This window comes from Nomascus leucogenys, chromosome 18 (genome assembly GCF_006542625.1).
Source record: "Nomascus leucogenys isolate Asia chromosome 18, Asia_NLE_v1, whole genome shotgun sequence".
NCBI classification, from domain to species: domain Eukaryota; kingdom Metazoa; phylum Chordata; class Mammalia; order Primates; family Hylobatidae; genus Nomascus; species Nomascus leucogenys.
The window spans coordinates 56463012-56488696 of record NC_044398.1 but is presented as its reverse complement, the minus strand read 5'-3'; the positions used below and the strand labels follow the sequence as shown (position 1 = coordinate 56488696).

Here is a 25685-nt window from a genome sequence, read left to right as displayed (position 1 = left end):
AACAGTTCAGCTTTTGATAAGGTTAAACAGAATTGTTTTTTTAAAAAATGTTACATTTGTTTTCTAACGTTTGGTTTTATAACATTGCCTTAATTTTTCAGTAATTCTCTACTGTCAGATTTCTGTATGTATTTAATTATTTCTCTTCTGTCTTTTGTGTCTTTCTGAGTTGATAGTCTGATCCTAATGTGTAAAATAATCTATGTCAGAGCAAAGGATTCATCACAGATAAGAAAGAAGACTAATTAAAACATCCATCAGTTAATGTGAACTTTATGAATTCTGTACGGGTTAGCATTTATTATCTAGTTAAGACTTGTGAATTTATTATTTGAAAATCATTACTTGTGTTCATGATAGAATATATGAGACTGTAAAATATCAAGATACGTAATTGCAACATATTCATAATTCGCTGATAAGCATAAAGACTAACGAAACAGCAGAATTTAGTGAAGCAAATGACTAAAACTGACAACAAAAATGTAAACAGGATGTTAGCTAATTAATATTTTCCCCTTTGTCCTTTGGCAGACAACTTTAAGAATGATACATTCAATGTGGACTAAATTTTATAATACCCATTTGGCAGTTCTTAATGCTCCCAAGTTTGAAGCAAATTGGAATCCAACTTGATCTATAAATGTTTATACCATTTTAGAGATTGAGTTTTAAATTCCTGTCTTCACCATCTTTGCATCTAAATAACAATCGCTACCCTACAACCCTTTATAGTCTACCTTTGTTGCTTGCCTGTCAAATACAATACTGCTGTTTTAAATTTCTGAACTGCTTCCTCTTCTTGCAAATAGGGGGCATCTGTTACACCTTATTAAATCATTTTTTTGTTTGTTTTCTTGCTGAAATGCTTATCACACTTTTTTGTATCCTTGTAAATGTCTTGTCAGAATCAAAAATTGTTGTGTTACATGTAGAGTATAGCATAAGGAACATAACAAGTCCTGGAATGTTTAGGCTATCTCTAAATGTCAAACAAAACAGGAAATGTTTCTTTGTTTTACACTTTTTCTGGGCATTTCATACACTTCCAAGCATACTACAGAGGATAGACAGTGTGTTAAAGATAAACTTAACAGTTCTGAGAAATTCTCTTCCTATTATGACATTTTTCTCCTTTTTTTAGAAGACTGAGGCGTTACTGATGAATTCTAGCAACCAGTTGATGGGCTCTTTTGCCTAGGTGTGAGCAGTAGAATTTTAAAGTAGTTACCTTGCAGAACACAGTTCTTGACATTTCAAATTTTTAAAAAACCAGAAACTTCTAAGATTAAAAAGGTTCAAATGTTAAAGAAAAATTATTTACATCTGTTTTTATTTAGCAGTCAGGTGAAACTGAGGAATGACTTGTGAAGTCTATTGAATTTCTCTAAATATAAAGTACATTTTATGTTTTTAAAAAAATGACTGATGTCAAACTCACTAATATTTGAGTTTATCTCTGTGTAACAAAGAGTGATGCTTTGAAAGGGTAATCAAGTGTTTTCTCTCAATAGTGTCACATTTTTAAATATCTAATAATCTAATTAGAGTTTAATTATTCTATTAATAATTATATTCTATTAAGATTCTTCTACTAAAAATCTTCTATTAAGATTTTTCATGGGGGATATTTGTTCTTTCAATAGTCTAATTTTTGTTTGAAAAATAATGTTAATAGCTTTGTGTGTGTGTGTGTGTGTTGGAGTCTTGCCCTGTCACCTAGGCTGGAGTGCAGTGGCGCGACCTCAGCTCACTGCAACCTCTGCTTCCCAGGTTCAAGCAATTCTCCTGCCTCAGCCTCCCTTGTAGCTGGGATTACAGGTGCCCGCTACCATGCCCGACTTTTTTTTTTTCTTTTTTTTTCTTTTTGTATTTTTAGTAGAGACGGGGTTTCACCATGTTGGCCAGGCTGGTCTGGAACTCCTGACCTCAAGTGATCCACCGGCCTTGGCCTCCCAAAGTGCTGGGATTATAGATGTGAGCCACTGCGTCTGGCCTGTTAATAGCTTTTAATGAATAGTAGAAGTCTAAGCAAATGCCATTGTGTGTTTCTGTAATTTTATGCTACTTTATTTAAGAATGTACAGTAACCCCTCAAGGCAAGATCTCTTTATGTAATATTTTTGACTGTATGACTTCTGTATGCTTTTTTTTTCATTTAGAGAATTTACTTAAGTGAAATATGAGTTACTCTATGCAATAGTATTGGAAGAAAAAGGAATTTGAAGGTCACAAATAGATTACAGAGAAATAGCAGCTAATTTTGCATATTTTTACAGTGAAGCCATCGGAAAAATGAGGCCAAGTAAGGACATAGCCATCCATATCTTAGGAATGTATTTTAAAGGCTTCTTAGCCAGAAAAGGGGTCTGAAAGATGGGGAGAAGGCCGATAACAAGTGTTTGGGTGCTAAGTTGCTTTTGGTCATGAGCATGAGGGATAAGCTGAGTGAAGGGTATCCAAAACATTCCCTCTCATGCATCTAAGTTACTCTGTATCTCTGCAACTGCAGTGAGTCAGCAATTTTGAGATATAAAATCAGATGAGACTGGAGGGGAACAGATTTGAGTGTGCACATTATTTGGAAACAAAGCAAAATGAATTGACAAGCATCTCATGTAAATTTTGAAAACAAAACAACAACAACAACAAATCACCATAACCATGTAAAGTTTCTGCCCAGCAATATATGGTAAATCATAATTAATAATGAATGACTTGTTATCTTAATTTCACATGTATATAAAATCATTAATTTTTTATTTAGTGTGTCATACTGTTTTAAAGAACATAAAATTATGTATAAATCAATGTGAACTTTATTTTTTGATAAACTTACTCTTCAAAAAGGTCTTATTAAACTGTTCATCTATAAATTATGCTGTACGAAAAAATGGGCTTTCTTATGAAGTCTTAGAAGTTAGAAAGAATACCTACTTAAGGCAATATGACAATTTCTTTTAGCGTTTTAGTTAAGACTGTCAAGAATTTAAAATTGACTAGTAAATTTTTTATAACACCTGTACCAAACCCTTACTTGTAATTTATTTTTAAGTAGTTTGGTAGTGTTACATGTTTTTGTTGTTATATTATTAAATATTCTGCTCTTGTTACTTGGGGTAAGAAGATCACTGAGGGTCAGATTGGATGCACAGAGGAAATCTCACTGATTTGGGAACCAGCAGCTATGGAAGACAGGACTGTTCTGGCACTGATCAGCTGAGTGAGCTTCGCTTCTCTGCTGACTTCATTTCCTTTATCTGTACTTGAAAGATTCATTAAGAACTACCGTTGACTGAGCCCCTGCTCTGTGCCAGGCAGCATTATTGCCAATCTTTGCAACAATATACACCTGGGCATTATTACACCCATCTTATAAATGAAGAAACTAAGCTCAAAGGTTAAACAACTTGCCCAAGATCTCACAGCTAATAAATGGTTAATACCAAAGTTCCAGACCATCTAGCAATCAAATCTATGTGGTTTAATCCATCAATTTGTAATTCTCTGAATTACATACATTTTACTTTGGGAGTCTCTGCCGTGACACTATCTCTTCATTTTTATAAAAACAGCTTTTTTATTGCTGAGAATTCTCCCAAAAACCTAAAATTGATTTTAACTGACCACATTTTATATAATTGTGCCTTGACAAGTTTTTCAAAATTTGATTGGTTTTTAAGTATTTTATCACAGATCTTCTTAACATAAGCTAACTGCATGCAGTCTTTCAAACTGGATGTAGTCTATTCTCCATTTATGTAATTGTTAATAAAATTATTGAAATATAGGGTCCTCATACCTCTCAGTGTTAAGATTCTCTTTAGGATCACCTTTTACATCTTTTTTTCCAATCCATGTTGTTTAATTATTTTATCTGGTGTTTGTAAGGTTCCATATGAAGTCCCTCTGTCCATGAATTTCTCACTGAAATAGCATAACTTTAAAAGAAAAAGTACTGCTCATAAGTTTGTTATCCTACTTGCATTGGTATATCTTTTTTAAAAGGATATAGATTTGTACAGTCTTGGTTTGTCATTCAAACTTATGCTAGTTCATCTCTTTCAAAATATACTTCTATTGCTCTCTTATGTTTTCCTCATAGATGCTGGGTCCAACTATATAAAAATATATTCATGTTCAGAGGTTTCTTTTGTAACAGAAGTTCTAAATGGTGTAATTGAAGAAATCAGCAGTGACCAAAAAAATAGCTTCCCTGTTTTAGCAAGATATACATTAATTTCCCCAGAGGCTAAAAATGTTTAAAAAATATAATGAAGTACTTAGTCCCCATAGAATCAGGAAAATAATAATAAGCCGTTTTAATTACTTCTAAAAATGCAGCCTTGAGCATTCTTCTCTTCTTATTACATCCAATGACTTAGCTTCCTCTGGGTGCTTATATCCCAGGCAAATCTTCTATGGCAGTTACAACTGTGCTTCATCTTATGCTTCTTTCTATACTTGGCATCCAAACATGGAATTTAGAAATTGACTTTGATATAATTTGATAGAAATTGGTATAATTTGACTTTTTTTGTCTATGGGTTCGATATCTGGCTGTTATAAACCTCTAGTTCTGAAAGTTTACAAAGTGGGGAAGTTGGGATGGAAATGGAGTAAGGTAAAATATACTCACCTCTATTGTAAACTTGGGAGGTATATTGATTAGGGTTTATGGGTTCCAAACCAGAGAGTTAGGCTCAATGATAACTCCCCCAGCTTTATATTCACCTGCAAAAATTATAAGATAGTCTTTGATGATTATATGTATCAGCTGGTGCCAAATAAAAACTCATTACAGAATATTAAAGGAAGAGCCTTGTATAGACTTACTGCATAATATTTTGCATATTATAATACCAAATCAGATTTGTTTTTTCCCTCCTCTTTTGAGATGGAGTCTTGCTCTGTTGCCAAGGCTGGAGTATAGTAGTTCGATCTGGGCTCACTGCAACCTCTGCCTCCCAAGTTCAAGTGATTCTCCTGCCTCAGCCTCTCAAATAGCTGGAACTGCCAGCTGCCTGGCAAATTTTTGTATTTTTAGTAGAGACCGGGTTTCACCATATTGGCGAGGCTGGTCCTGAACTCCTGACCTCAATTGATCCACCCACCTCGGCCTCCCAAAGGGCTGGGATTACAGGCTTGAGCCACCATGCCCAGTCCAAAATCATAGATTTTCTAATAGTTGAGTTGACACAAAGGTTTTTTAAATTTATTTATTAAAGTATATTACATAGCAATAAATGACTACCTCTCCTTCCAAGATGTTAACATATTTCCAAGTAAGTTGATCTATCCCCAAATCTACACTTTTCTCTGGAAAAAACAAACAAACAAACATTGTTATTAACTTAGTATGTATCCTCCAGACATCTATTTGGTGTGTATATATATACAGACATACCTTGTTTTATTGCACTTTGCTCTATTGTGCGTGACGGATACCGTGTGCCTTACGTATTAAAGGTTTGTGGCAACTCTACATTGAGAAAATCTATCATAGCCATTTTTCCAATAGCATGTGCTCACTTTGTATCTCTGTGTCACATTTTGGTAATTCTTGCAATATTTCAACAAATGCTTTTAGTATTATATCTGTCGTGGTGACATGTGATTATTGATCTTTGATGTTACTATTATAATTGTTTTGGAATGCCATGAACTGCACCCACATAAGATGGTGAACTTAAGTGATCGGTGTTGAATGTGTTCTGACTGCTCCACCAACTAGCAATTCCTCCATCTTTCTCCCTCTCCTCAGCAGTCCTTATTCCCTGAGACATAACAATGTTGAAATTAGGCCAATTAATAATCCTACAATGGCCTTTAGTGTTCAAGTCAAAGGAAGAGTCACATATCACTCACTTTAAATCAAAAGCTACAAGTGATTAAGCTTAGTAAGAAAGACATAGTGGAGGCTGAGATAGGCCGAAAACTAGGCCTCTTGCACCAAATAGCCAATTTGTAAATGCAAAGGAAAAATTGATGGGAATTAAAAATGCTACTCCAGTGAACACACGTATGATAAGAAAGCAAAACAGCCTTATTGCTGATATGGAGAAAGTTTGAGTACTCTAGACAGAAGATTAAACCAGTCACAACACTGCCTTAAGCCAAAGCCTAATCCAAAGCAAGGGCTTAACTCTCTTCAATTCTGTGAAGGCTGAGAGAGTTGAGGAAACTACAGAAGAAAAGTTAGAAGCTAGCAGACGTTGGTTCATGAGGTACAAGGAAAGCAGCCATCTCTATAACATAAAAGTGTAAAGTGAAGCAGCAAGTGCTGATGGAGAAGCTGCAGCATGTCACCCAGAACATCTAGCTAAGATCATCAGTGAAGGTAGCTACACAAAACAACAGATTTTCAGTATTGATGAAATAGCCCTCTACTGGAAGAAGATGCCTTTTAGGACTTTCTTTTTTTTATTTTTTTTTAAATTTTATTATTATACTTTAAGTTTTAGGGTACATGTGCACAATGTGCAGGTTTGTTACATATGCATACATGGGCCTTGTTGGTGTGCTGAACCCATTAACTCGTCATTTAGCATTGGGTATATCTCCTAATGCTATCCCTCCCCTCTCCCCACAACAGTCCCCGGAGTGTGATGTTCCCCTTCCTGTGTCCATGTGTTCTCATTGTTCAATTCCCACCTATGAATGAGAACATGTGTTCGGTTTTTTGTCCTTGTGATAGTTTGCTGAGAATGATGATTTACAGTTTCATCCATGTCCCTACAAAGGACATGAACTCATCACTTTTTATGGCTGCATAGTATTCCATGGTGTATATGTGCCACATTTTCTTAATCCAGTCTATCGTTGGACATTTGGGTTGGTTCCAAGTCTTTGCTATTGTGAATAGTGCTGCCATAAACATACGTGTGCATGTGTCCTTATAGTAGCATGATTTATAATCCTTTGGGTATATACCCAGTAATGGGATGGCTGGGTCAAATGGTATTTCTAGTTCTAGATCCCTGAGGAATCGCCACACTGACTTCCACAGTGGTTGAACTAGTTTACAGTCCCACCAACAGTGTAAAAGTGTTCCTATTTCTCCACATCCTCTCCAGCACCTGTTGTTTCCTGATTTTTTAATGATCACCTTTCTAACTGGTGTGAGATGGTATCTCATCGTGGTTTTGATTTGCATTTCTCTGATGGCCAGTGATGATGAGCATTTTTTCATGTGTTTTTTTGGCTGCATAAATGTCTTCTTTTGAGAAGTGTCCATTCATGTCCTTTGCCCACTTTTTGATGGGGTTGTTTTTTTCTTGTAAATTTGTTTGAGTTCATTGTAGATTCTGGAAATTAGCCCTTTGTCAGATGAGTAGGTTACGAAAATTTTCTGCCATTCTGTATGTTGCCTGTTCACTCTGATGGTGGTTTCTTTTGCTGTGCAGAAGCTCTTTAGTTTAATTAGATCCCATTTGTCAATTTTGGCTTTTGTTGCCATTGCTTTTGGTGTTTTAGACATGAAGTCCTTGCCCACACCTATGTCCTGAATGGTAATGCCTAGGTTTTCTTCTAGGGTTTTTATGGTTTTAGGTCTAACATTTAAGTCTTTAATCCATCTTGAATTAATTTTTGTATAAGCTGTAAGGAAGGGATCCAGTTTCAGCTTTCTACATATGGCTAGCCAGTTTTCCCAGCACCATTTCTTAAATAAGGAATCCTTTCCCCATTTCTTGTTTTTGTCAGTTTTGTCAAAGATCAGATAGTTGTAGATATGCGGTGTTATTTTTGAGGGCTCTGTTCTGTTCCATTGATCTATATCTCTGTTTTGGTACCAGTACCATGCTGTTTTGGTTACTGTAGCCTTGTAGTATAGTTTGAAGTCAGGTAGCATGATGCCTCCAGCTTTGTTCTTCTGGCTTAGGATTGACTTGGTGATGCGGGCTCCTTTTTGGTTCCATATGAACTTTCAAGTAGTTTTTTCCAATTCTGTGAAGAAAGTCATTGGTAGCTGGATGGGGATGGCATTGAATCTATAAATTACCTTGGGCAGTATGGCCATTTTCACGATATTGATTCTTCCAACCCATGAGCATGGAATGTTCTTCCATTTGTTTGTATCCTCTTTTATTTCATTGAGCAGTGGTTTGTAGTTCTCCTTGAAGAGGTCCTTCACATCCCTTGTAAGTTGGATTCCTAGGTATTTTATTCTCTTTGAAGCAATTGTGAATGGGAGTTCACTCATGATTTGGCTCTCTGTTTGTCTGTTATTGGTGTATAAGAATGCTTGTGATTTTTGTACATTGATTTTGTATCCTGAGACTTTGCTGAAGTTTCTTATCAGCTTAAGGATATTTTGGGCTGAGACAGTGGGATTTTCTAGATATATAATCATGTCATCTGCAAACAGGGACAATTTGACTTCCTCTTTTCCTAATTGAATGCCCTTTATTTCCTTCTCCTGCCTGATTGCCCTGGCCAGAACTTCCAGCACTATGTTGAATAGGAGTGGTGAGAGAGGGCATCCCTGTCTTGTGCCAGTTTTCAAAGGGAATGCTTCCAGTTTTTGCCCATTCAGTATGATATTGGCTGTGGGTTTGTCATACATAGCTCTTATTATTTTCAGATATGTCCCATCAGTACCTAATTCATTGAGAGTTTTTAGCGTGGAGGGTTGTTGAATTTTGTCAAAGGCCTTTTCTGCATCTATTGAGATAATCATGTGGTTTTTGTCTTTGGTTCTGTTTATATGCTGTATTACATTTATTGATTTGCATATGTTGAACCAGCCTTGCATCCCAGGGATGAAGCCCACTTGATCATGGTGTATAAGCTTTTTGATGTGCTGCTGGATTCGGTTTGCCAGTATTTTATTGAGGATTTTTGCATCGATGTTCATCAGGGATATTGGTCTAAAATTCTCTTTTTTGGTTGTGTCTCTGCCCAGCTTTGGTATCAGGATGATGCTGGCCTCCTAAAATGAGTTAGGGAGGATTCCCTCTTTTTCTATCGATTGGAATAGTTTCAGAAGGAATGGTACCAGTTCCTCCTTGTACCTCTGGTAGAATTCGGCTGTGAATCCATCTGGTCCTGGACTCTTTTTGGTTGGTAAGGTATTGATTATTGCCACAATTTCAGAGCCTGTTATTGGTCTATTCAGAGGTTCAACTTCTTCCTGGTTTAGTCTTGGGAGGATGTATGTGTCGAGGAATTTATCCATTTCTTCTAGATTATCTAGTTTATTTGCATAGAGGTGTTTGTAGTATTCTCTAATGGTAGTTTGTATTTCTGTGAGATCAGTAGTGATATCCCCTTTGTCATTTTTTATTGCGTCTGTTTGATTCTTCTCTTTTCCTTCTTTATTAGTCTTGCTAGCCTTCTATCAATTTTGTTGATCTTTTCAAAAAACCAGCTCCTGGATTCATTGATTTTTTGAAGGGTTTTTTGTGTCTCTATTTCCTTCAGTTCTGCCCTGATCTTAGTTATTTCTTGCCTTCTGCTAGCTTTTGAATGTGTTTGCTCTTGCTTTTCTAATTCTTTTAATTGTGATGTTAGGGTGTCTGTTTTGGATCTTTCCTGCTTTCTCTTGTGGGCATTTAGTGCTATAAATTTCCCTCTACACACTGCTTTGAACGTGTCCCAGAGATTCTGGTATGTCATGTCTTTGTTCTCGTTGGTTTCAAAGAACATCTTTATTTCTGCCTTCATTTCGTTATGTACCCAGTAGTCATTCAGGAGCAGGTTGTTCAATTTCCATGTAGTTGAGTGGTCTTGAGTGAGTTTCTTAATCCTGAGTTCTAGTTTGATTGCACCATGGTCTCAGAGACAGTTTGCTATAATTTCTGTTCTTTTACATTTGCTGAGGAGAGCTTTACTTCCAACTATGTGGTCGATTTTGGGATAGATGTGGTGCTGAAAATAATGTATATTCTGTTTATTTGGGGTAGAGAGTTCTGTAGATGTCTATTAGGTATGCTTGGTGCAGAGCTGAGTTCAATTCCTGGGTATCCTTGTTAACTTTCTGTCTCGTTGTTCTGTCTAATGTTGACAGTGGGGTGTTAAAGTCTCCCATTATTATTGTGTGGGAGTCTAAGTCTCTTTGTAGGTCACTTAGGACTTGCTTTATGAATCTGGGTGCTCCTGTATTGGGTGCATATATATTTAGGATAGTTAACTCTTCTTGTTGAATTGATCCCTTTACCATTATGTAATGGCCTTCTCTGTCTCTTTTGATCTTTGTTGGTTTAAAGTTGTTTTATCAGAGACTAGGATTGCAACCCCTGCCTTTTTTTGTTTTCCATTTGCTTGGTAGATCTTTCTCCATCCTTTTATTTTGAGCCTATGTGTGTCTTTGCATGTGAGATGGGTTTCCTGAATACAGCCCAGGGATGGGTCTTGACTCTTTATCCAATTTGCCAGTCTGTGTCTTTTAATTGGAGCATTTAGCCCATTTACATTTAAGGTTAATATTGTTATGTGTGAATTTGATCCTGTCATTATGATGTTAGCTGGTTATTTTGCTCGTTAGTTGATGCAGTTTCTTCCTAGCCTCGATGATCTTTACAATTTGGCATGATTTTGCAGTGGCTGGTACCGGTTGTTCCTTTCCATGTTTAGTGCTTCCTTCAGGAGCTCTTTTAGGGCAGGCCTGGTGGTGACAAAATCTCTCAGCTTTTGCTTGTCTGTAAAGTATTTTATTTCTCCTTCACTTATGAAGCTTAGTTTGGCTGGATATGAAATTCTAGGTTGAAAATTCTTTTCTTTAAGAACGTTGAATATCGGCCCCCACTCTCTTCTGGCTTGTAGCGTTTCTGCTGAGAGAACAGCTGTTAGTCTGATGGGCTTCCCTTTGTGGGTAACCCGACCTTTCTCTCTGGCTGCTCTTAACATTTTTTCATTCATTTCAACTTTGGTGAATCTGACAATTATGTGTCTTGGAGTTGCTCTTCTCGAGGAGTATCTTTGTGGCGTTCTCTGTATTTCCTGAATCTGAATGTTGGCCTGCCTTGCTAGATTGGGGAAGTTCTCCTGGATAATATCTTGCAGAGTGTTTTCCATCTTGGTTCCATTCTCCCCGTCACTTTCAGGTACATGAATCAGATGTAGATTTGGTCTTTTCACATAGTCCCATATTTCTTGGAGGCTTTATTCATTTCTTTTTATTCTTCTTTCTCTAAACTTCCCTTCTCACTTCATTTCATTCATTTCGTCTTCCATCACTGATACCCTTTCTTCCAGTTGATTGCATCGGCTCCTGAGGCTTCTGCATTCTTCATGTAGTTCTTGAGCCTTGGCTTTCAGCTCTTTCAGCTCCTTTTAGCACTTTTCTGTATTGGTTATTCTAGTTATACTTTCGTCTAAATTTTTTTCAAAGTTTTTAACTTCTTTGCCTTTGGTTTGAATTTCCTCCTGTAGCTTGGAGTAGTTTGATCGTCTGAAGACTTCTTCTCTCAACTCATTAAAGTCATTCTCCATCCAGCTTTCTTCCGTTGCTGGTGAGGAACTGCGTTCCTTTGGAGGAGAAGAGGTGCTCTGCTTTTTAGAATTTCCAGTTTTTCTGTTCTGTTTTTTCCCCATCTTTGTGGTTTTATCTACTTTTGGTCTTTGATGATGGTGATGTACAGGTGGGTTTTTGGTGTGGATGTCCTTTCTGTTTGTTAGTTTTTCTTCTAACAGACAGGACCCTCAGCTGCAGGTCTGTTGGAGTTTGCTGGAGGTCCACTCCAGACCCTGTTTGCCTGGGTATCAGCAGTGGAGGCTGCAGAACAGTGGATTTTTGTGAACCGCGAATGCTGCTGCCTGATCATTCCTCTGGAAGTTTTGTCTCAGAGGAGTACTCGGCCATGTGAGGTGTCAGTCTGCCCCTACTTGTGGGTGCCTCCCAGTTAGGCTGCTCAGGGGTCAGGGACCCACTTGAGGAGGCAGTCTGCCCGTTCTCAGATCTCCAGCTGTGTGTTGGGAGAACCACTACTCTCTTCAAAGCTGTCAGACAGGGACATTTAAGTCTGCAGAGGTTACTGCTGTCTTTTTGTTTGTCTGTGCCCTGCCCCAGAGTTGGAGCCTACAGAGGCAGGCAGGACTTTTTGAGCTGTGGTGGGCTCCACCCAGTTCGAGCTTCCTGGCTGCTTTGTTCACCTAAGCAAGCTGGGGCAATGGTGGGCGCCCCTCCCCTAGCCTTGCTGCCGCCTTGCAGTTTGATCTCAGACTGCTTTGCTAGCAATCAGTGAGACTCCGTGAGCGTAGGACCCTCCGAGCCAGGTGTGGGATATAATCTCCTGGTGTGCCGTTTTTTAAGCCCGTCAGAAAAGCACAGTATTAGGGTGGGAGTGACCTGATTTTCCAGGTGCCGTCTGTCACCCCTTTCTTTGACTAGGAAAGGGAACTCCCTGACCTCTTGCGCTTCCCGAGTGAGGCAATGCCTCGCCCTGCTTTGGCTCGCGCACGGTGTGCTGCACCCACTGTCCTGCACCCACTGTCTGGCACTCCCTAGTGAGATGAACCCGGTACCTCAGATGGAAATGCAGAAATCACTGTCTTCTGTGTCACTCACGCTGGGAGCTGTAGACCAGAGCTGTTCCTATTCGTCCATCTTGGCTCCCTCCACCTTTTTTTTTTTTTTTTTTTTTTTTTTTTGAGATGGAGTCTTGCTCTGTCACCCAGGCTGGAGTGCAGTGATGTGATCTTGGCTCATTGCAATCTCCACCTCCCAGGTTCACGCCATTTTCCTGCCTCAGCCTCCTGAGTAGCTGGGACTACAGGTGCCTGCCACCACACCCAGCTGATTTTTTTTGTGTGTGTATTTTTAATAGAGATGCAGTTTTGCCATGTTAGCCAGGATGGTCTCAATCTCCTGACCTTGTGATCCACCCACGTTGGCCTCCCAAAGTGCTGGGATTACAGGCATGAGCCACCACACCAGGCCAGGACTTTCATAGCTAGAGAGGAGAAGTCAATGCCTGGCTTCAAAACTTCAAAGGAAAGATTGACCCTTTTGTTAGGGGCAAATGCAACTAGTGACTTTAAGTTAAAGCCAATGCTCATTGACCGTTCTGAAAATCCTAGGGGCCTTAAGAATCATACTAAACCAACTCTGCCTGTGCTGTAGAAATGTAACAACAAAGCTTGGATGTGATAGCACATCTATTTATAGCATAATTTCCTGGATATTTTAAGCCCACTGATGAGACTTCTCATAAAAGATTCCTTTCAAAATATTACTACTCATTGACAATGCACATAGTCACCCAAGAGCTCTGATGGAGATATGCAAGGAGATTAATGTTGTTTTCATGCCCACTAACACTGCATTCATTTTGCTGCCCATGGATTAAGGAGTTAGACTTTCACATCTTCTTATTTAAGAAACACATTTTGTAAGGCAATCGTTGCCATAGTGATTCATCTGATAGATCTGGGAAAAGTAAACTGAAAACCTCTGGAAAGGATTCACCATTCTAGATGCCATTGAGAACATTTATGATTCATGGGAGATCAAAATATCAACATTAACAAGAGTTTGGAAAACATTGATTCTAACCCTCATGGATGACTTTGAGGCATTCAAGACTTCAGTGAAGGAACTGACTGCAGATATGGTGAAAATAGCAAGAGAATTAGAATTAGCAGTGGAGCCTGAACATGTGTCTGAGTTACCATAATCTCATGATAAAACTTGAATGAATGAGGAGTTGATTCTTATGGATGAGCAAACAAGTAGTTTTTTCAGATGGAATCCACTCCTGGTGAAGATGCTATGGACACTGTTGAAATGACAACAAAGGATTTAGAATATTACATTATTATAGTTAAGAGGATTGACTCCAATTTTGAAAGAACTTCAACTGTAGGTAACATGCTATCAAACAGCATCACGTGCTACAAAGAAATCTCTCATGAAAGGAAGAGTAGACTGGTACAGAAAACTTCATTGTTTCTTATTTGAAGAAATTGCCACACGCATCCGAAGCTTCAGTAGCCACCACCCTTATCAGTCAGCAGCTATCAATATGGAGGCAAGACCCTCCACCAGCGAAAAGATTAGAACTTGATGAAGCCTCAGATGATTATTAGCATTTTTTAGCCAAAAAGTATTTTTTTCTTAAGGCAAGTACATTATTTTTAGACATAATGCTATTGCATACTTAATAGACTACGCTATAGTGCAAACGTAACCTTTATACGCACTGGGAAACCACAAAATTTGTGTGATTCACTTTATTTTGATACTTGATTTATTGCTGTGGTCTGAAACCAAACCCAAAATATTTCTGAGGTTTGCCCAGATGGATGGATGGATGGATGAGTAGATGGATGGACGGACAGATATATAGATGAGGTATGCCTGCATAGAGAAAATGTATAGTGTTGTTTTATGTTTATGTGTTTTAAGTAGTGTCATACTGTGTATTACTGATCATCTTTCAATTAAGTTTTTTTGTAAGTTTCCCAGTTAACAACTCTGGTTATAGTTTCATATCACCATTTCTATCTCAGGCATAACTATGAAGGAGATGACTTTTTTTCTTGGTCTCTGTTATTTTGCTCATTATCTCTCTCATCCATCTTCAGTTTTCAACCACCCCCCAGACCCCCGTACACACTTAGTGTCTTTTCTGTCCTTCCTCACCCTACCAGTGAGACTCTAAACAAGATTCCTATATTTTGCTTTGAACTTGTCAATGTATTACTTACAAAATTGTATATTAATCCTTGGTACCAAGCATAAAATAAAAGGCTCTGTGCCAGTTAAAAGATTTTCTAGTACCAATAAGACAGTGGAGGAAATATGTTGGGGAGCATGGGTCTCTTCTCTGTCCTAAAATCTCACCTATTAGGTTCCTGCTCATTCTGTGAGGCAACAAAGCCAGCTCTTCCAAATAATATTTTGAAAGAAAAAAGTGCACATTTTGAACAGGACTTACATTTTATTATGGAACCACTTGTCAGAGTTCCAATTTACAATCTGAAATTATGGGCTCCTCTGCTTAGCCAGGAGTGAGGCAGTGAACTCTTAAGAAGATTGTTCAACAATTACAAATGAAAAGGAGACAAATTATCTGCTCTGAGAATATATAAAAGCACGTACTCCTGCTACTGTTATGTGGTAGTGATGGTTGTGACACTGCTACTGAGCCTACCGGACCTAAAATCTTAGGAGATATTGCAGGATGGAAGAGGCCATCAAACCACAGCATGACCACAGCCCTGGGAAGTTCCCCCACTCGAGGCATTCGTCTCCTCTTGGGTCATTTTGGATCCCAAGTATTAAACAAAATTTGGCTGTTAGCGATATATTCCTTCTAGTTTCCAAATTCATCATCCTGGTGCTGTTCTCTATCTTGAAGAATATGTATCTACTTATTAAGCACCAGACACAATGCCAGCCATTTTGCATACTTCATATTTAATAAATCTGTCAGATTTAATAAGGTAAAGTTTAAAATACCTGTTTTATGGGTGAGACCGTTGAAGTTCAAGGTTGCCCAACTCAAAGTGGTTATTTCATAATTCAAACTGAGATGGAGTTAACTCTAAAGTCTGTCTTCTTCATAGTACCTTGCAGCAGCTTTTCATGTCTTCTTGTTCAGCCAACCAATAGTGTACAAATTATTTTACAGACAGTCGTGTATAATATTTTGGATTTTCATTTTTTGTGTCTTTTTTGGAAAGTTTAAAAAATAAGCTTCATAATTAGGCACACCATGCAAATGTACCTTGCCACTTGGAAATTCTGCCAGCCAAAACCCATTTAAATGCTTGCTGATAGAAATTTTCTTTTCACCAAAAGCATCTGCTATCTAACATAATGACCAATAGCTAGAAGCCACTCAAATAATCAAGGCTGTTCACTGACTAAACTTGTTTCTCTATTCCCAAATTCTTAAATTAATGCAAGCCTTGAGGTTTTTTTTGAGGGTTACACAAAGTATTTCTATATCTTTAACAATACCCCACAGGGATTTTTGGAAGGGGAATTAGATTTTTTTCTCCCTGGCTATCCAGTTGTCTGATAGTTCTTTTATATAATGCACTATTGTAGTTTGGCCTTTCAGAATTTTTTTATTGTTACAAAATTAATTGTTACTACTGCAAATTATTTTCCTGTTAAGATATTTACACCACGTGTAATTTCTGTATACATTTTGTATTATATTTAATGAAAACACAGCATGCCTAAAATGACCTGTTTTTGTGTTTGTAGTATTAATTCACATATTTGCTCTATATTGATACTTGAATTCATTAAAGCAAAATTTATTGTAGAAAATAAGATTGATTTTACTGATCTTTTATTTCTTACTTCAATTCTAAGAATTTTGCTTTGAGAAGATAATGCTATTTTAAGTCTAACAAAATATCTTAAGGTTATTAGATGTATTCATGCTTAGCAAACTATTCAGAAATTTATTTGAAAATCAAATCAACTAATTCTTTTGAATTTTGAGTAAAGAATAACATGTATGCATGTTCACGAGGTGAGATACCCTTGTTATTTTATTTTATTTATTTTTTTATTATTATACTTTAGGTTTTAGGGTACATGTGCACAATGTGCAGGTTTGTTACATATGTATCCATGTGCCATGTTGATTTCCTGCACCCATTAACTCGTTGTTTAGCATTAGGTATATCTCCTAATGCTGTCCCTCCTCCCTCCCCGCACCCGACAACAGTCCCCGGAGTGTGATGTTCCCCTTCCTGTGTCCATGAGTTCTCATTGTTCAATTCCCACCTATGAGTGAGAACATGCGGTGTTTGGTTTTTTGTCCTTGCGATAGTTTACTGAGAATGATGGTTTCCAGTTTCATCCATGTCCCTACAAAGGACACGAACTCATCATTTTTTATGGCTGCATAGTATTCCATGGTGTATATGTGCCACATTTTCTTAATCCAGTCTATTGTTGTTGGACATTTGGGTTGGTTCCAACTCTTTGCTATTGTGAATAGTGCCGCAATAAACATACGTGTGCATGTGTCTTTATAGCAGCATGATTTATAGTCCTTTGGGTATATACCCAGTAATGGGATGGCTGGGTCAAATGGTATTTCTAGTTCTAGATCCCTGAGGAATCGCCACACTGACTTCCACAATGGTTGAACTAGTTTACAGTCCCACCAACAGTGTAGAAGTGTTCCTATTTCTCCACATCCTCTCCAGCACCAGTCAAAAAACACATGAAGAAATGCTCATCATCACTGGCCATCAGAGAAATGCAAATCAAAACCACAGTGAGATACCATCTCACACCAGTTAGAATGGCCATCATTAAAAAATCAGGAAACAACAGGTGCTGGAGAGGATACCCTTGTTATTTAATGTGATTTATATTGTGCACATAGCGAAACTGTGTTTGTGAGTTTTAGGGGTTATATTTTAGCATCGTGGGAGATATGGAGACTTCAAGACCTTGTGCATGTGCTTTTTTTGCCCACCAACACTATCCCACAGGTATTTGTGAAATAGTTTAGGGATGGCATTCAGTATGCACTGGTGGCTCATATTTTAGAAATACAGGCAAGATCTCGTTTGTAAATTTCTTCGATTGAAAGTGAGGGACTAAGTGGCTAAGTTGGCTGTTCTTCCTAGGTCAATAGCGACTTCCTTAAGGGGACTTTCCCCTAAGCCAAAATAGCTGCAAGCTAAGGGATTGAAACTTCAACCAATCAAAGGGGAGTTTAAGCTCTAGCTGCAGCCTGATGTTTTTAACCAATCAGGCCCACCAACTCACAGGTAGATAGAAAATAAGCTAATTCTATAGGACAGAAAAAGGAAAAGGGGAGGGGTCATAAGGGGATATAAGCATAAGACACCCAAGCGAGAAACAGCAACCCTTCCGGGTCCCCTTCTGCGGTGTGGAAGCTTCACTTTCACTTTCGCTTTAATAAATCTTATCACCGCACACTCTTTGGGTCTGTGTGTTTCTCTAATCGAGCTGTAACACTCGCCACTGTGGTCCAGGGCTTCTTTCCCTGAAGCCAGTGAGACCACAAACCCTTCGATCGAGAAAAGACCTTCAATCGGGAGAAGACTTCTCGTCTCAAAAGTATCTTCAAGATAGTGTTTTTAGCTGCTCGGACTGTTTAATGATACAAATTTTAGAGAACAGAATCTCATGAAGCCACTGGTGATATTATTAAGCCTATCATCACCTTTATAATCAGTCTTTTTGCATGTTCTAGTTTTTTACCCATCTGAATGCTAACCAATTTTCATTAATTTATTTAATTTCCCCCAAAGAATGCTGTCCTACTGCATTGTGGCATTTTCACAATAGCATGAATTCTCCAGGCTTAGAAATGTAAGTTAGTAATGACGTTTTTATTTTGTTTTTCAGAGCATCCGGGCATCGGGCCTTATCCTGTTGGAAACGATCCTGTTTGGATCTTTGCTCCTATACTTTCCAGTAAGTAACAGAATTATGTTTTTAAAGTAGAAATTTATTTTATGTTGCATACTGTAAAGCTACTGTTTACACACACACACACACCCTGGTGTTACCAGGAAGTGTGGAGTTCTTGGCTCTTGTCTTACTTGAAAGAAAGAATTTGGCCAAGAGACAATTAGTAAAGTAAGCAAAGGTTTATTGAAGGAAGTTGTTGATTAAAAGACTCAAACTCTAAAATATTTGAAGAGATTTAATCTGAGCTAAATATGAGTGACCATGGCCCCTGACACAGCCCTCAGGAGGTCCTGAGAGCATGTGCCCAGGGTGGTTGGGGTGCAGCTTGGTTTTATACATTTTAGGGAGGCATGAGACTTCAATCAGATTCGAGCAAAATGTTGGTTTGATCCAGAAAGGCAGGACAATTTGAAGTGTGGGGGACTTGCAGACTATAGGTAAATTTAAACATTTTCTGGTTGACAATTGGTTGAATCTATCTAAAGACCTGGGATCAATAGTAAGGAAATGTTCAGGTTAAGATAAAAGACTGTGGAGACCAAGGTTCTTTTGAAGCCTCATAGTGACTACCCTGAGGGACGATAGATGACAGATGTCTCCTATTCAGACTGTTAAAAGGTGCTAGCCACTCAGTTAGTATCTTCAGGATTGGGAGGGCCTGGAAGAAAAACATCTAGCTATGTTAATAGAGACTCTTTACAGAGGAAAATTTGCCCCCATAAAGGATGGCTTTGCAGGACCATTTCAAAATATGGCACAGAAACATGTTTTGGGGTAAAAATATTATGATTGTCTTCTTTGTCACATACTGTTACGCCAGAGTCAGATTGGAAAGTAAGTCATGAGATAGAGGGTTAAATAAAACCTATCTAATGAGAATTTATGGTTTGTAGGGCATGACTCCCCAGACCCCTTAGATAGGAATTTGGGCAATATAAAAAAAAAATCAGAGCTTGGTCCTCAAAGTGCACGTCAAGAGAAGAGCGGGCTGGTCTGGGTGGAAAGTAGTAGCAGAGAACAGTACACTCGGAAAGACGGGGCAAAGCGGGCTGCTTGAAAGAGGATGAGCCAGCAGCTCTAAGAGTTCTGCATTGCTGATTTTATTATGTCAGACCCTTTAAGTTCCTGTGTCTCAAGTCTCTGCCTTTGTCTCTGACTAGTTTCCCACTTCTGCCTCAAGTCCCCACCCAGTTCCCGCCCCAGGTTTGTAGAATTCTCCCTTGCTGTCTGTTGATGTACATGTGCTGCCTAGCATTAGATATGAATTCTGCCTAATGGCAGCATTGCTCCGTACCACCATCCCAGGAACGTCGTATCGTAGTTAAATCGGTACTTATTGCACCTGCGTATCTCTTAGGAATTTTTGCTTTGCCTTCTTTCCCTCTTCTCAGCATGTAGCTAGCTACATTCTGACAGGTTAACTGCAGAATGAGTGATCATTGGGCATCTTAAGGAGTGTTTGGGGGCGTTCCTTTCTACATAGGTATTTCCCCTCTCTCTGCTCATATCTATCATGCAACCTCTGGGGTGCCAAATCTTTTGGGCTTCCCTTTTTCAGGGGCTCCCCACTCCTGTTCATGTCTGGCTATCTGCCTACTCTAACGCAAGTGCTTTACAGATATTTAAATCCTGGTTTTTACCCTTTGAATGGCCTTAGACAAGTTACTTAACATTCCTAAAACTTGTTTTTTTTCTTATATAATGGAGCTCATTATACTTTTCTTCCCAAATTTGTGAGGAAAGTTAAATGCTTAAGTGTGACTACATATGAAAGGCAAAGTTGGTATGTATGCGTAATATATACAAATAAGTATCGCTTTCCTTCTTCCTTCTCCTCTACCTGAATCAGAACCATGAGACACACCAATTAATGCTGGAAAAATTGCAATTGTTACATAGTAAAATAAGCATGATGAAATAAATGTATGTATGGTGCTAGTGGCTTAGGTAATCATAGTGGACGCGAGCATAACAGTAACATGTCTGAAACCGGAAGATAAGTACTGACTTTACAAATTCAACTCAGTCAACTTACCTTCAGTGGTTATTGTGTGCCAAGCACTATGCTAATTTCTGGGAATACCCTATGAGCAAGACAAACTTGATTTCTCCTTTCAAGAAGCTTATGGTGTAGAGGAAGAGATGAGTTAATGCAAACAATGATAAATACAATGTGACAAACACTAAGAAAGCAGTAAAGACAGGATGCTGCGGAGGCACTTAGGAGAGATACCTAATCAAGTTTAGGGAGTAAAATATCCCTTGGCAGAGACCTGAAAGGGGAGTGGGTTTAAGAGAAGGAAAGGTAGGGCTGCTGGGACAGCAGATTCTTTTTGGTTTTTGTCTTACCTCACTCCCTGCTCTGTCTCAGCCTGCTTTGTTGATTCTTCATTGTAACTCCCACTTCTTCATACTTGAATGCCTCAAGACTGAGTTCCTGTAGCTTTTCTTAATGTACACTCTCACTTGGTGATCTCATCTAGCCTCAAAGTTTAAGTACTATTTATATGCCAATGACTGCCCAATTTATATCTCCAGCCCAAACCTTCCTCCTGAGCTCCCAAATCATATTCAGCTGCTTAGGCAACCACTCCATTTGCATGTCCAGCAGAATTCCCTATCATGTTTTCAACAGAGGCACTGATCTCTCCCTCAGATTCAGCCTTCCAGTGTCCACTGATGGCAGCTCTATCCTTCTGGTTACTCAGGCCAAAAGCCTAGGAGTCATTATTGATACCACTCTTTCTCTCGCATTAGAAAACCTTTAAAGATACACCAAGAATCGGCCAGGCCTGGTGGCTCACACCTGTAATCCCAGCACTTTGGGAGGCCAAGGTGGGTGGATCACGAGGCCAGGAGATAGAGACCATCCTGTCTAACACAGTGAAACCCCATCTCTACTGAAAATACAAAAAATTAGCTGGGTGCAGTGGTGGGCACCTGTAGTCCCAGCTGCTTGGGAGGCTGAGGCAGGAGAATGGTGTGAACCTGGGAGGCGGAGGTTGCAGTGAGCTGAGATTGCGACACTGCATTCCAGCCTGGGCAACAGAGCAAGACTCCATCTCAAAAAAAAAAAAAAAAAAAAAAAAGATGCAGCAAGAATCTAATGACTCCTCCCACATTCACTGCTACCACCTGGTCTAAACTGTGATCCACCCCTCCTGGATTGTTGCCATGTTCTCTTTCTAGCCTTTCTTCTTCCATGCTAGCCGCCTAGAATCTATTTTCAAAATGTCAGCCAGTTTTAACATGAAAATTATACTTTGTCACTCCTCTTCTCAAAACTCCCCAAAGATTCCCCATTTTACTTAGAGTAAAAGCCAAAATCCTTCCTGTGGCCACTAAGGCTTAATGTAATTTGGACACTGCCCCTCTATATAACATCATTTTCTAATCCTTTTCCTGCATTCAGTGTGTAGATCGAGTGTTATTTATTCAGGTCTCGAATTAATTTTTCTATTTATTCTTAAAATAGAGATATATTTACATAGAATCAGTGCTATGATCTGACTGTGTACTCCAAAATTTATGTGTTAGAAACTTAATCTCCAATGCAATGGTGTTGAGAAGTGAGGTATTTTGGGAGGTGTTTAGAGCCCTCATGTATGGGTTAATGCCCTTACATGTAAAAGAGCTTGGTGGAGGCAGTTTGGCTGTTTTTGTTCTTCTCCCTTCCACACAGCAAGAAGATGCTCACCAGAAACCAAATGCTGACCCTGTGATCTTGCATTTTTCAGCCTCCAACACTGTGAGAAATAAATTTCTATTATTTGTAAATTACTCAGTCTCAGGTATTTTGTTACAGCAGCACAAACAGACTAAGACAGTCAGTATTAATTTTTTCATGAAGTCATCCATATTACTTGTTTTCTAATTTTCTAGCATAGAGTTATGCATAATAATTAGTAACAGAAGCAATGCAGCAGTATAAAGACCGAGTGTTTATTATTGGTACACTTCCTGTATAAATGGGGTGTCATGCATCTTAACATTTAATCTTTCCCACAGAACCCTAGGGCAGATATTTAACCAGTCATCAGATCACCTAATAAAGAATGAAATGTCTGAAATGACCTCAGTAACCTGATGAAAATTTTTAATTATCTGAATATCTCTTGCTACTTTTATCTTTTTTTCTGGACCTCTGCTATTTTAAAATCAATTTTCCACCCAGTAGCCAGAGGGATTTAAAAATGTCAAATCTAGTCTGTTACCTCTTTGATGTCTTTATTATTATTATTATTATTATACTTTAAGTTCTGGGGTACATGTGCACAATGTGCAGGATTGTTACATATGTATACATGTGCCATGTTGGTGTGCTGCACCCATTAACTCGTCATTTATATTAGGTATATCTCCTAATGCTATCCCTTGCCCCTCCCACCACCCCACGACAGGCCCTGGTGTGTGATGTTCCCTGCCCTATGTCCAAGTGTTCTCATTGTTCAATTCCCACCTATGAGTGAGAACATGTGGTGTTTGGTTTTTGTCCTTGTGATAGTTTGCTGAGGATGATGGTTTCCAGCTTCATCTATGCCCCTATAAAGGACATGAACTCATCTTTTTTATGGCTGCATAGTATTCCATGCTGTATATGTGCCACATTTTCTTAATCCAGTCTATCATTGATGGACATTTGGGTTGGTTCCAAGTCTTTGCTATTGTGAATAGTGCCTCAATAAACATACATCTGCGTGTGTCTTTATAGCAGCATGATTTATAATCCTCTGCGTATATACCCAGTAATATGGGATTGCTGGGTCAAATGGTATTTCTAGTTCTAGATCCTTGAGGAATCACCACACTGTCTTCCACAATGGTTGAACTAGTTTACAGTCCAACCAATGGTGTAAAAGTGTTCCTATTTCTCCACATCCTCTCCAGCACCTGTTGTTTCCTGACTTTTTAATGATCGCCTTTCTAACTGGTGTGAGATGGTATCTCATTGTGGTTTTGATTTGCATTTCTCTGATGGCCAGTGATGATGAGCATTTTTTTCATGTGTCTGTTGGCTGCATAAATGTCTTCTTTTGAGAAGTGTCTGTTCATATCCTTTGCCTACTTTTTGATCAGGTGTTTTTTTTCTTGTAAATTTGTTTAAGTTCTTTGTCGATTCTGGATATTAGCCCTTTGTCAGATGAGTAGATTGCAAAAATGTTCTCCCATTCTGTAGGTTGCCTGTTCACTCTGATGGTAGTTTCTTTTGCTGTGCAGGAGCTCTTTAGTTTAATTAGATCCCATTTGTCAATTTTGGCTTTTGTTGCCATTGCTTTTGGTGTTTTAGACATGAAGTCCTTGCCTATGCCTATGTCCTGAATGGTATTGCCTAGGTTTTCTTCTAGGGTTTTTATGGTTTTAGGTCTAACATTTAAATCTTTAATCCATCTTGAATTAATTTTTGTATAAGGTGTAAGGAAGGGATCCAGTTTCAGCTTTCTACATATGGCTAGCCAGTTTTCCCAGCTTTTTTCCCTATTTTTATTAAATAGGGAATCCTTTCCCCATTGCTTGTTTTTGTCAGGTTTGTCAAAGATCAGATCTTGTAGATGTGTGGTATTATTTCTGAGGGCTCTGTTCTGTTCCATTGATCTATATCTCTGTTTTGGTACCAGTACCATGCTGTTTTGGTTACTGTAGCCTTGTAGTATAGTTTGAGGTCAGGTAGTGTGATGCCTCCAGCTTTGTTCTTTTAGTTTGGGATTGACTTGGCAATGTGGGCTCTTTTTTGGTTCCATATGAACTTTAAAGTAGTTTTTTCCAATTCTGTGAAGAAAGTCATTGGCAGCTTGATGGGGATGGCATTGAATCGATAAATACCTTGGGCAGTATGGCCATTTTCATGATATTGATTTTTCCTATCCATGAGCATGGAATGTTCTTCCATTTGTTTGTATCCTCTTTTATTTCATTGAGCAGTGGTTTGTCGTTCTCCTTGAAGAGGTCCTTCACATCCCTTGTAAGTTGGATTCCTAGGTATTTTATTCTCTTTGAAGCATTGTGAATGAGAGTTCACTCATGATTTGGCTCTCTGTTTGTTATTGGTATATAAGAATGCTTGTGATTTTTGCACATTGATTTTGTATCCTGAGACTTTGCTGAAGTTGCTTATCAGCTTAAGGAGATTTTGGGCTGAGACAATGGGGTTTTCTAAATATACAATCATGTCATCTGTAAACAGGGACAATTTGACTTCCTCTTTTCCTAACTGAACACCCTTTATTTCTTTCTCCTGCCTGATTGCCCTGGCCAGAACTTCCAACACTATGTTGAATAGGAGTGGTGAGAGAGGGCATCCCTGTCTTGTGCCAGTTTTCAAAGGGAATGCTTCCAGTTTTTGCCCATTCAGTATGATATTGGCTTTGGGTTTGTCATAAATAGCTCTTATTATTTTGAGATACGTCCCATCAATACCTAATTTATTGAGAGTTTTTAGCATGAAGGGCTGTTGAATTTTTGTCAAAGGCCTTTTCTGCATCTATTGAGATAATCATGTGGTTTTTGTCTTTGGTTCTGTTTATATGCTGGATTACGTTTATTGTTTTGTGTATGTTGAACCAGCCTCGCATCCCAGGGATGAAGCCCAGTTGATCATGGTGGATAAGCTTTTTGATGTGCTGCTGGATTCGGTTTGCCAGTATTTTATTGAGGATTTTTGCATCGATGTTCATCAGGGATATTGGTCTAAAATTCTTTTTTTGTTGTGTCTCTGCCAGGCTTTGGTATCAGGATGATGCTGGCCTCATAAAATGAGTTAGGGAGGATTCCCTCTTTTTCTATTGATTGGAATAGTTTCAGAAGGAATGGTACCAGTTCCTCCTTGTACCTCTGGTAGAATTCGGCTGTGTATCTATCTGGTCCTGGACTTTTTTTGGTTGGTAGGCTATTAATTATCGTGTCAATTTCAGAGCCTGTTACTGGTCTATTCAGGGATTCAACTTCTTCCTGGTTTAGGCTCAGGGGGGTGTATGTATCCAGGAATTTATCCATTTCTTCTAGATTTTCTAGTTTGTTTGTGTAGAGGTGTTTATAGTCTTTGCCCATCTCCCCAGCCTCATCTTATATTACCTTTCTTCTCACTTTCTGCTCTCCAACCACCCTGACCTTATTTCAGTTCTCAAATAAAACATGATCTCTTTCACGGTAGACATAATAATGGTTTCCAACAATGTCCACAATCCTAATCCCTGGAACCTGTTTGACTATGTTATCTTACGTGGAAAAATGGACTTTGCTGATATGATTATGTTAAAGACTTTGAGATGGGGAGATTATCCTGGATTATCTGGGTGTGACCATGGATCCTAAGTGAAAAGAGGGAAGC

The 25685-nt window shown here is 38.6% G+C and overlaps 1 protein-coding gene across 1 annotated transcript in view; it reads left to right on the top strand.

Moving 5' to 3' along the window:
- Positions 1–25685, top strand: part of GPR158 (G protein-coupled receptor 158) — a 411815-nt gene that overhangs the window by 262737 nt on the left and 123393 nt on the right. The window contains exon 5 of the mRNA XM_003269372.4: positions 18296–18364. Within this exon, the coding sequence (XP_003269420.2) occupies positions 18296–18364 (69 nt within the window). The remainder of the gene's footprint in view (positions 1–18295; positions 18365–25685) is intronic.